At 44.4% G+C, this 12346-nt stretch overlaps 1 protein-coding gene across 2 annotated transcripts in view; it reads left to right on the plus strand.

The window, feature by feature from the left end:
* XPO4 (exportin 4) overlaps nucleotides 1-8939 on the plus strand; it is a 147576-nt gene extending 138637 nt beyond the window's left edge. For both annotated transcript variants that reach the window (XM_065415784.1, XM_065415791.1), the window contains one exon: nucleotides 8742-8939. In XM_065415784.1, coding sequence (XP_065271856.1) covers nucleotides 8742-8939 — 198 coding nt within the window. The remainder of the gene's footprint in view (nucleotides 1-8741) is intronic.
* The last annotated feature ends 3407 nt before the right edge of the window (nucleotides 8940-12346 follow it).

Below are 12346 nucleotides of genomic sequence, written 5' to 3' on the forward strand. Positions count from 1 at the left end.
GTTCCCTGAGAGAGTCAAAGTCTGCTTTTCTGAAGTCCAGGGTCCGTATTCTGCTGCTCTCCTTTCTTCCTGAAGAGAAGAGAAAGGCTTGTTCACCTTCCCCAGAAGACCCATAAAACTAATCAGCGCCATCAGAAATCAAAGAGAAATTGATCATTCTCTTCATCCAGAAAAGGCTGTCAGCGACATCAAGACCCATCAACCTATGTCTCCCTGGTAACGAGGTGGGAGGATCCTGGTACCGTACCGTTGACTCGAGAGAGAGAGAGAGCTATCGAGTCCATTACCTACGGATGTCACAGTATGCTGTCTGGCACTGTTCCTTTTGGTACCTATCACCTCGCAAGCCTTTATGACAGCATCAGATTTATTCTTCTTAGAGTGTTTGCTCATATCGATTCCAATTAGGCATGCGCGCGCTGCGTGCACGATCGTCGGAAGATTTTTACCCTAGCAACACTCAGTGGGTCGGCTGAGGCGCCCCCTGGAGTGGCGCCCTTATGGTGCCGGATATATGCCCCTGCTGACCCAGCGCCCCCTCAGTTCCTTCTTACTGCCCGTGACAGTCGTTGGAACTGTGGAGCGCGGCTTAGCTGATCTCCACTTCCCTAGCTCTTAGCTCGTTTATACTTGTAGATAGTTGTTATAGAGTAGTTGTTAGTAGTTTATAGTTGTAGTTAATAGTAGTTATTGTTGTTAGTGTACATAGTAATTGGGGGTAAGGGGTTTCTCCCCTTCCCTCCCTCCCAGTACCCGGGCTCATGCCTAGGTCTCCGGGTTTCAAAACGTGCTCGGCCTGCCTTAAGCTGATGCCTATGGGAGACCCCCACGACTCCTGTTTGAAGTGCCTGGGGGAATCCCATCAATCAGATAAGTGCCACATTTGTAAGGCATTCCAGCCTCGGACTAAAAAGGAGCGGGACTTTCGCTTGAAGCAGCTCCTTGTGGAAGCGGCACTTAGCCCAATGTCTTCGGCTCCGTGCCGAGACCTGGCCCTGTCGGTCCAAAGCGCGCCTCCGGCACTGGAAACAACAGCTTCACGACCCGGCACCGGCAAAGACTCCTGGCACTGGACGTCTCCGGCACCGCTACCAGCGCGGCACCGCTCGCTGTCTCTGGGACCCAAGAAGCAGCACAAGCAACCTGCTGCTCCTGTACAGTTGCCGGCACCGCCTGTGCCCCCCTTGGAGCAGTGTCCCGTGCCGGACTGCCCCGCGAAGGCTCCAACTCCAGCACCGTCAATTCCGGTGCCACAAGCGCCGTTGAGTCCGGTGCACATAAGCTCCCCGATGCGTACTGCGGTTGAGCTTGGCCTACCTTCCACCCCGGAGACTTTCTCCACGGCACGCAACCTGATTGTGCTCATTGAGCCAGGACTGTCACAACCTTCGGTACCGCTGGTGCGGGCTGTTCCCTCAAAAGGGAAGCCCTCCATGATGCGTCCTCCGTCGCAGAGCGAGACGGGTCGGCACCGATCCCGGTCCCAGTCCAGGTTCGCGGTCCTGATCCAGACATTGGTCTTGTCCATGGCACTGCTCGCAGTCCCGGCACCGATCACCATCTCGGTGCTGTTCGCACTCGCAGTGCCGCTTCGCCTCACGAAGATCTTCCCGGTATGGTCGGTACCGATCCTGGCGCCGATCTACTCGGAGTCGATCCCAGCACCGCCCCGCCTGTAGATTTTCGTCGAGATCCAGATCTGCCTCCCGGCACCGATACGACCATTGGTCCCGATCCAGGTCGCGGTACCGCGCGAGACCACGGTGCCGATCTCCATCTGCGCGGTGCGAGGCGACAAGGCAGGACAGTGCGACCCAGCATGAGCGAGCGGCTCCACCTTGGCCGTCCCGCCCTAACTCGAGGTCGTCCCAAGCGGAAAGTGGCTACCACATCCATGACCAAGACGCGGACGGCACTAGCCAATGGCACGACGAAGGGCAGGATCCTGCTCAGGGTTCCCCACACAATGGTCCTTTTGGACCCCTTGAGCATACCATCAGGCCCAAGGTGTCCCCTCGGGGGCTTCTCGCTCTGCCCACTCGGAACCCCAGGTCCCGGAGGCCACTGTCAGTCGCCCCCTCCACCCCCAGGGGGCTCGGAGACGACGGCCCTACCCTCAGCTCAGGCCCATGCCCCTAGCATGGTGGACCTAGGGCAGCCGGACCCCCCACCCAGCAAGACTTGCCCCAGGGCCCATTAGTCCCGGGCGGATCCTCCTCGTCTTCGGCTGACGAGGCGGTGGTGGGTACGTCCTCTTCTGGCCTCCCACCTATAGATCTCCGTGCACACCAAGACTTGCTTCACAGGGTGGCACAAAACATGAACCTCCAGGTGGAGGAGGTGGTGGAGGTCGAGGATTCGGTAGTCGACATTTTATCTGCTGATACCCCGACTATGGACAGTGCCTGTTTCTTCATCAGTAACGTGGCAGTCAGCATTTGCAAACTGTGTCCTAAAGTTGAAGGAGCTGATGGACCTGGAATTGCTGCGGGTACTGATGTACAGCTGACCTCCTGTGTTATCGGACATACCAGCACAGAGAAAAAGACGGTTACTCACCTTTGTAACTGTTGTTCTTCGAGATGTGTTGCTCATATATATTCCAATTATATATTGCGCGCGCCGCGTGCACGATAGTCGGAAGATTTTTACCCTAGCAACACTCGGTGGGTCGGCTGAGGCGCCACCTGGAGTGGCGCCCTTATGGCGCTGGATATATGCCCTTGCCGACCCAGCGCCCCCTCAGTTCCTTCTTGCCGGCTACTCCGACAGAGGGGAAGGAGGGCGGGTTTGGAATGGATATGAGCCACACATCTCGAAGAACAACAGTTACAAAGGTGAGTAGCTGCCTTTTCTTCTTCGAGTGCTTGCTCATATCGATTCCAATTAGGTGGACTCTCAAGCCTGTTCTGTAACTGTTCTTCAATATGTGGGTGCTGACGTGTATTCCACAACCCACCCCTCATCATTGGAGACTTAGTCTAGCTCCCTGGGATGTGAAGGAACTGATGGTAATCAGGGTTCCATCACCCTTATATAGCCTAGAGAGGGGCCATAAGGAGGTGCATGACATGCATGCCGTCCTTATGGACTCTGTTTCCAGCTCTTGGTTAGGGTTGCCAACACTTGCCAATATTTGATATTTTCCTTAAAGCTTAGCTCCTGGAGACAAGTTGTTACATGAGAAATTTCAGCCTTCATTAAAAACAGAACAGTACATTTCTAACTTCCATGGTTGTGAAGAAAAACATTTGACAATGTGACCCAAGTGCACCCTAAAAGCTCAGAAACCCAAGGCAAACAAAATGAACCCCAAAATTTATAATCTCTTGATTTTAAGCCACTCATGATTTTGGGTGCCTCCGATTTTTTAATATCTAGGGTTAATACATTATCACCAATTTATTTCTCTCCCAATCAAGAAGGAGCTAAACCCAAGGAGTCCAGCAGATCTCAGGGATATGTTCAAGCCCCACCTAAGGAGCCCAGTGGTGCTCAGAGAGCACACACAATCATGTTTTAAACATCAGCATAATCTACCTTGAGCCGTGGCTCATTCTGATGACTTGCATATGTGCTAGAGAGAAAACAGTTACTTACCTGTTCTGTATCTGTCGTTCTTTGATATACGGGTGTAGGCATATAATCCACTCAGGTGTGTTTGCGCATAGCACACCAAGGCTGGTATGCCATACTAGCTCAATATGAGCCCTGCTTAAAGCCAAGTAGTGGGGAATAAAAAGAGAATAAAAACAGGCAGCTAACATGCCTCAGACTGACTGTTAAAAATATCGCTGAGGGGAGCAATAACTTTTATAATACAAAAATAAACACTAAAAACCTTACATGGTGGATAGTCTGGTATTCACCCGTATGTGGGTGTGTCCCAGCAAAAAAATTTGTCACTGTACCAGGTTGTTCGTTTAGTCCTTGTTTACATACACATATTATACCACTTTAACTATACTAATAATGGGAACACCACCACCCCCAAGTGTTGACACAGTAAAACCAATATAAAAGTGCTTATTCTAATATAGTTTATTCCCATTTGGGAAGGGGAATAAGCTATACCAGTATAGGGATTGTACTGGTACAACTATATTTTATATAGATAGATAGATAGATATAGATTATAGATATATCTCAGTACAGGCTATATCTACACTCCAGACTTCTGCTGGCATCACTGTCGGTCAGGGGCGTGAGGAGGTGTGATCCTGGACCCTGACTGGCAGAAGTCCCCAAGGTCGAAGCAGTTATACCTAGGGTGGGTGGGTTATTATTCTGATACAAAGCACAGTTTTGCAGGTATAGCTGTGTGCATATGAGCATTTGCTGGTAAAGTTTACCATGTTCCTGTACTGGTAAACTGCTGCTGGTCTGCATGTGGCCTGAGTGTCCAGTCTCAGCTCCTCAAGGTGTTTTGTGTCTGTTACAGCAATTCACTGCTTTTATAAGAAAAAGTGTTTTTCTTTGTGAGCCACCACTTCTCTGTTCAAGTCCAGTTCCATATTAACATTAGGGTATGACCTCCTCCCTTCCAAAAAAAAGCTGTGTTCTGATTGATTCCGGTGTTTTTACAATCTCCACTCTAAGGCCTGGTCTACACTAGGAGTTTATGTCGAATTTAGCACCGTTACATCGAATTAACTCTGCACCCATCCACACCACGAAGCTATTTAGTTCGACATAGAGGTCTCTTAAATTCGACTTCTGTACTCCTCCCCAACGAGGGGAGTAGCGCTAAATTCGACATGGCCATGTCGAATTAGGCTAGGTGTGGATGGAAATCGACGGTAATAGCTCCGGGAGCTATCCCACAGTGCACCACTCTGTTGACGCTCTGGACAGCAGTCCGAGCTCGGATGCTCTGACCAGCCACACAGGAAAAGTGGTATGCTGAATAAGCCTTTTTTCTGTGACTGACTAGTCCAGTCCTGCACATGTAGTTATTAGTCTTAATTCTCTTTCCATAATATTTTCAGGATGGATTTTTATTCTTCCTAGTGATACCCATTATTTATTTGTAGATAGCCACGACTGGACATGACCCCACAGGCCATCCTTTGAGTTGTTCACCCTGAACAGAAATGCAGTTTACTCATATGGAAATAATGTAAAAGTTCAGAAGTGCAAGGCAAAATTGTAAATGAGATGTCCAGAGTCGTATGTTACACACAGACTTTCCATACTCAGAGAAAAAATGAAGAAAATGTGGCAACCACAACATGCAATTCTGATCCTCCTCTTTTCCCACAATCCAGTCCCCCATGGGGCTGAAAGAAGATGGTGGATTTGATGAGCCTTCTGGGCACCAAACAAAAGAAAATTAAAAAGACCAAAATCTTCTCCCAGATAAATTCCGTTCCTTCCCCCAATTCAACCTTCCCTATGAGCCTAGAGATAGTCAGAAGTGTAATTTTCACTTCCTAGCAGTCATTTGGGCTGTCTTCAGTGTTCCATAGTTTTTGTTTAATGCCTTTCCACTGAAAGGAGGGCATTTTTCCCCACAAGTGTCTTTTTGGGCCCAGACCATCATTAGTATTTTTTTTGTTTTTGTTTTGGTTGGTTGGTTTGGTGATTTGATTTTAAGGCAAAAACAGCATTTACAAATCTTTTTTTGAAGATTTGAAGTGTTAGTCTCTCGTGATAACTCTTCTAGGATTTTCAGCTGTTTCTTACTTGGGAAGTATGGAGTAACTGGATAACTGAGGAAATGGCCTGTATAGGAAAAAGAATGATGTGAGTTGTAGTAGGGGTCTCATACGCCCAGGGCTCCGGCGATCAGTGAGTGAGTTTGAACCTCGTAGCCCCTGGCTCTCAGAGAATACACCTCTGGCTGACACCTTGAGAGCTAGGGGCTACAAGGTTCAAACTCATGCGCTGATCGTCAGAGGCCTGGGCGCATGGGATCCCAGTAATGAGCGAGTGTTGAGAGAATGTGGAATTGGTCAGTGCTATGTTCCGCTGATGTGGCGACTTATGGTGTCAGACGCCATCAGGTGGTTGAGAGACATCTACCTAGAACACATCACTGGACATAGGCAACATCAGGAGAGATGAACTGCAGTGCCGATGAGAAGCACAGACAGGAAGGTAACTCAGATACTTCCCTGATGGATTGTATTTTTTAGCAGACAACCTACCCTAAATTCTCAATTACTGAGACAATCTTCACTTGTTGATATATTTGCTTTTCACAACCAACTCTCTGTATAACTTTTTATGAGTAATGTACCCAAATATTTGGATGCTAATATCTAAACTGTATTGTTAAATTTATTCACCTAAATTTGTGTTATTGCTGATTATGTATTATATGTATCTTATGACTTTTAAAACAAACTTCGTATTTGTGGATAATCTAAACACTATACCCAGATATACAGACACTCTTTTCTTAACCTGTATATTGTATAATTTTTTAACATTCGCTTTAATAAAATGTTTAAGTCTGTTCTCTGCAAAACACTATATGGAGTTTTAGCCAAGGAGTTTGCACCTCTCATACAAAATTGTATACATATAGTTGGGAGTTTGGACAAAGCTAGCTTATATTTTTGTAGCACAGCAGGAATGCTTTCTGTCAAACTCTGTTTCATTGCTGTTACCTTACCATTGGTGAGAAATGTTATTTATATCTTCGCCCGCCTTCATGTTTGATCTGTGCTGGTGAAAATGGCAGTTATTTCATGCAGCTTACAAAGGTGTGGTAGGCACTTTGCAGAGAGTGTGTAGGATGCTCGTTATCTACTTAGGCATGATGTGACAAATGAAGATTTTAAAAAAGAGGGAATAGGGAATGGAGAACACGAAGGCTCCAAATGTAAGGTCACGCATTTCCTTATAGGTTACTGCACATTTCATGTTGCCATTTTTTGTTACTTTATTCAAAAATTAAGGTTTCTTTTTACAGGTGTGGGTAGAGAAATATGTATGTAGAGGAGATGAATGAGCATGAGACTAGGAGGGAAAGGAAAAGGATGCAGGGTGGGGTTGGAGGATGCCAAAGATACTGGATGGAGGATGAGTTTGTGTGAAAGAAAAGTGGTGGGGAGGCAGTGAAAGACTTTGAGAGAGAAGCAGTTTGTGGGGATGAGTCTGACAGAAATGGGAATCAGGAAGCAGTCTGGTGTGAGGGGACTCATTTCAAGCAGGAAGAGCAATGGCCCTGCACTCATCTCAGCTGCAATGTTGTTAATGGTGGTTGTGACCAGTGTTGTCTTGAATTTTTCCCACGCATGTGCAGAATGAATTTTGTTATGTGCACTGATATGGAGGTGATGTGTGACACATCACCTCCATATTGGTGCACCTAACAAAATTCATGTAGCGGGTGTGGGGAGGGGTCTCAGGGCTGGGGCAGAGAGTTGGAGTGCAGGGGGGTGAGGACTCCAGCTGAGGGTGCAGGCTCTGGGGTGGGGCCAGGGATGAAGGGTTTGGGGTGTGTGAGGGGTCTCAGGTCTGGGGGGGGGTGAGGACTCCGGCTGAGGGTGCAGGCTCTGGGGTGGGGCCGGGGATGAGGGGTTTGGGGTGCAGGCTGCCCGGGGGCTACATCAGGGAGAGAGGACTCCCCCCCATCTCTCTCTCCCTGCAGCAACACCTGGGCTGGTGGGGGGAGAGGCGCCTCTCTCTGCTGCGGCAAGTCCGGGGCTGGAGGAAAGGCATCACTCCCCACCACAGCCCTGAGCACCTGTGCGGCACTTAATAGGCTGCTGCGTGGCCGCGCAGCTTAGAGGGAATTTAGGTTGTGACAGATGTTGCAATATCTTTGCAGACCTTATTGTATTAAGTTTATGAATGGTTTATGTATCACTGTGGGCCAGGGCTTGTATTCAGCTCCAGGGGGCAGAGTTACCACAACTCCTCCAGGAACCAAAAGCAGTGGGGGTTGATTAAGGTGAATCACTTAGGTTGTAAACGCCTCCAGAGAGGTGGTACCCCTGGGGAGGCTTGCATATACTGGTTCAAACTGGGGTTTTCCACAGACCAACAGACACAGAGAAAGGGGTTTTTGATTCAAAAAGGCTGGGTTTAAAATGGGCAAAGACCTTCTGTTCAAAGGGAGCCCCCAACCCTTGCAGAAGGGTTGGAGAGACTTTGGCCTATTAGGGCCCCATAAGACTGCTGGGTGATTTCTGGTAAGCTTTTATCATGCATGTAGGAACTTTTGTTGTTGTTTTAATGTTTTCTCTGTAACACGGTTACTTTAAGAATACATGTGCTTGCTTAGAAAGAGCTGTGTGATAACTTGTAGTTGCTGGCCATACATTGTTCATAGCCCTTAGAGAGAAAGCAAAGCACAGGTGTTAGTCTTTAGGTAGACTGGCTTGGTGGGGATAGCACAGTGTAAAGTAGGGAATTGTGCAGCCATAAAACCCCATCAGAAGGGAGTAGGATAATGGTCCTTGCCCAGAGACAGGTGGTGGCTGGAGACCTGACTGGGCACTCCTGGAGTGGACCACGGGGGGGAAAGAGGGAAATACAGGTGCAGTTACCCTGAAATTGTGACAGCAGTGACTGGAGCTGAAGGCTTTTAGAGCTTTATCAAGGCAGCCACTTGATCTGGCTGAAGGTCTTACCTAGTTCGTAACTCGGTATTCTTATCTAAATCTCTGGAAACAACTTATAACTTTCCACCACAAAGTTTGTGGGAATTTTCCTCCTGACAAAGGAAGGTGTGTGGATATATTTGTATTCTATTTCCTGTGTAGTAATCACTGCTGTTTCTTCAACAGGCTGAATATTCAGAACTAGTTGAAACATTACTATCAAGTCAACAAGATCCAGTCATTTACCAGCGGTTAGCAGATGCATTCAACAAGCTTACTGCAAGCAGCACTCCTCCTTCACTGGACCGTAAGCAGAAGATGGCCTTCCTAAAGAGTTTAGAAGAATTTATGGCAAATGTTGGTGGACTCCTCTGTGTAAAATAAACAACAACAAAACTCTATGCCTAATTTAGACCCTTTCTGCAAAATGCACTGAGAAATGCTGAAAGCTGACTAAACCTTGTACCTGTTTCTGGGTTCTTTGCAGCCATCTCAGATTTTAGAGAGCCTGGAAGTTTGATATAACACAGTTGAATAGGAGAGGTCAACTTTGAATCAGCTTCTGCTATTGTGTTAGTCACAATCTGTCATTACTTGTATGTTGTAGGGAATGAACAACAAATTGAAATTTAAAAGAAAATTCCATATATGTGCAAACAGATATGGGCACAGTGAAAAATAGTGCCTTTTCCCCATTAGCTTAAAACATAAGTGGCTGGACAAACTTTTAAAGATTTTTTTTTTTCCTGAAAACCATATTAGAGTATGATGTAGACACATACAAAACTGTAAACAGTGTAGCTGATTGAAGCTTTATTTTTTCTCTCTGAAGATTGAGTTTATGATCCAAGGGAAAAACACCAAATGGTATTTTTTAACTTTTGTGTTTAGTTTTGTTTTTCTACATCACCTGATGTTGCATGTTTTATGTAATACAGGTTTCTACATTATATTCTGCTGCCTAAAGTTCAGAAGGAAAAAGGTGTATATTTTTGTTCCCCTAAAATGAACTTTAGGAACTGTAGCCATTTCATTGCCTTAATTTAAAACAAAACAAAAAAAAGTGATATACTTTAGACAAGAAATCTAAGGCAACATTTGAGTCTTCAGAGTTGGTTCAGGATGTTGGCATTAAGCTGCTGTGTACCTGTTGCAGCCCTTTTTGTTGACATGTGTTATGTTGGGGTGTGAGTCTAATGCAACATTCATGTGTAGTTTTACTTTCACTATCTGTTTTAATCCACATCCAAGTCGCGCACAGCTGCAACGTATTTCTACACTGAACTGTTTGCTTAAGCAATAACAATTCAAAGGGTGTAAATTATTGATTTATACAAACTGTTTTTAAGTTGGGGCATTAGATAAAATAATTATGCTAGACTAGGGGTTTCAAACTCTATTTTACCCAAGGGCCATATACATTTGATTCAAGGGTTGGAAAGATAATTAGGATTTGTGGTGATTTTTTTCCACCACCACCTCCAGATTTGTGGTGCTCTCCTCTGCTCTCACTCAGTTTTGTGTGTCAGCACTTGAGCAGTTAAGATGTACATACATTTCATCCTGCCAACTGATAGACGGATATAGTGGAACAACAAGGGAGAGTAACACAAGAATACGGAAGCAAGGCATACTTTGCCAGTAGTCATAAACCTGACAAAACTGAGGCAAACGCACATTCTGCATGCCAGATAAAATTGCTTTTTGTGAGGGGTGTGGGTGGGGAAGAATTTGGCCCTTGGGCCTTGTGCTTGATACCTCTGCTAAATTGTGCTGTTGAATGTTTTCCATGTGGTTTTTACATTTATATAAAATGTACAGAATATACACCTTTACAGTGCTGTGTATAGCATCATGTTTGCAACTCTGTGCCATCCTTCAGCTGTTCATCTCAAAACCAATCATATTACCCAAAATGGCATACGTCTGTACCACTGTGCTAGTCATAGTGATTCAGGACGTACTTTTTGAGTTAAATTCATGCATGTAACAATGTGAATGGAATACAAGGGCAGAAAGTGCTATCTTTTCAACAGAATTTTTTCACTTTTATTTTAATCCACTGTTAATATGAAAACTGGGCTGGAGCAAACATACACTTTAAAAGGTAACCATAAAATTTGTTAGACAACATCCCTTCACAGTTAATATTGTATATCGTCTATTTGAACATATTTTTAGTCATATTTGCAAGACAGGGAATTGTCTTCAAATTTATTCCTAGAAACCCTATCGCTTTCCTTAAGAGATTTCTTGTGTGTGCAACAAAATTACTCTTGCACTAGTGATGGGGAATTACCATTGTATCCTTCTGCATTATTCCATCTTTCTTCCAATTGTTCCAGCAAATGGATGACAAATTTATTGGAGCTGCTTTTAAAGTTCATGTCTGAGTTTTTACTTTTTATAAAAGTAAGTGTCTTCAAAACATAGTCCTTTGGCTGAAGGGCATTAAGTCCTAGAAACATGAGCAACAGTAATAATTGCTAATCTACCTGGCAATACCAAGAGTTGAACCTCTGGGGCAGATTCTTCAAAGGGATAATGACAAATATTTTTATTTTTTCTGGTTCTTATTAAGAGTAATAACCACTGTCATAACAAATGGCTCCAATATTTTCAGAACTACTTTATTTACCTCAATATGAACTTCTAAATTTTTATAAACTATGGAAATTTGGGAATTCCCTAGAATAATTAAGTCAGCAATAAATCAGCCTACTAATTTGTTAACATTCAAACAATATAGTACACCTACCAATTACCTTTTAGATGAATCTGGCCCATTGTGTGTTCAAGACAACTGACACAATGTAGCTGTTTTTGTAGCTACATTGATGTTCAAAAATTGTCAAAGATTAATTAAAATGTTATGTTTGTTTGCTCTTTTATTTTAAACATATGTTTTATGTTAAAGGGACACTGTCCAGTGTTTTTAATTTGCAATTTTTTAACTTTGTCACATATATCTCATAAGCTTGACAACATATTTTTCCTATTTTTGTTCTTTTTTTTCCTTTCATGTCAGAATGTTAAACATTGATCTTCCCACCCCATCTAGTGTTTCTTGTAGAGCAAATGCAAAGATATTTCTGCATGCTTGTGTAACAACCTCATAGATGTCACTAAAGTTCTGGGAATATGTTTTTGTTAAGTTCTGGCCTTTCTGCTGGCCGTTTCAGTACCTAAACTACTTGATCACACTCTCTTCTTAAAGACAGCCTTCAATGAGATTCTTTGAAACTCAGCCACTAAGAGCAAGATCCGAAGTCTATACAACAGACTCCCAATGACTTCAGGGGACTTTGAATCAGGTCCTAACCTTCTGTTTAAAGACACTGATGTGATTAACATCACTGCATTGAGTTTCCACTCACTGTACAAAGTGAATAATGCTTTTTAAAAATTGTCAATTTTTAAAAAAAAATAGGCATAGAGAAATCAAATTGATTTAATTATAAACCATGTATCATAACTGTACTATATTTTTGTCAAAACTTAAGATGATTTTTTACCAAAATAGATTGCTATCACAGTGTCTTAATTCTCAGGTTAGAGATCCAAATAATTTTTCTCTTCCCTGCATCTCCCCTTCTTTTTGGTTTAAACAATAATTTCTAGCTTCAGGGTTTCCCAACCCCACACAGCTACTGTTTAGCACTAACCTAACTACTTCCCTATGCTTCAACCCACTAGAGGCTAGAGTCCTGTAAACAAAGGGTATCTGGTTGGGTAATGAAATACAAGGACTGGGGGAACAGAGGTCCATGCGGATTAGGGAGGGATTGTGT

This window comes from Emys orbicularis, chromosome 1, assembly GCF_028017835.1.
Source record: "Emys orbicularis isolate rEmyOrb1 chromosome 1, rEmyOrb1.hap1, whole genome shotgun sequence".
In the NCBI taxonomy this organism is placed as follows: Eukaryota; Metazoa; Chordata; order Testudines; family Emydidae; genus Emys; species Emys orbicularis.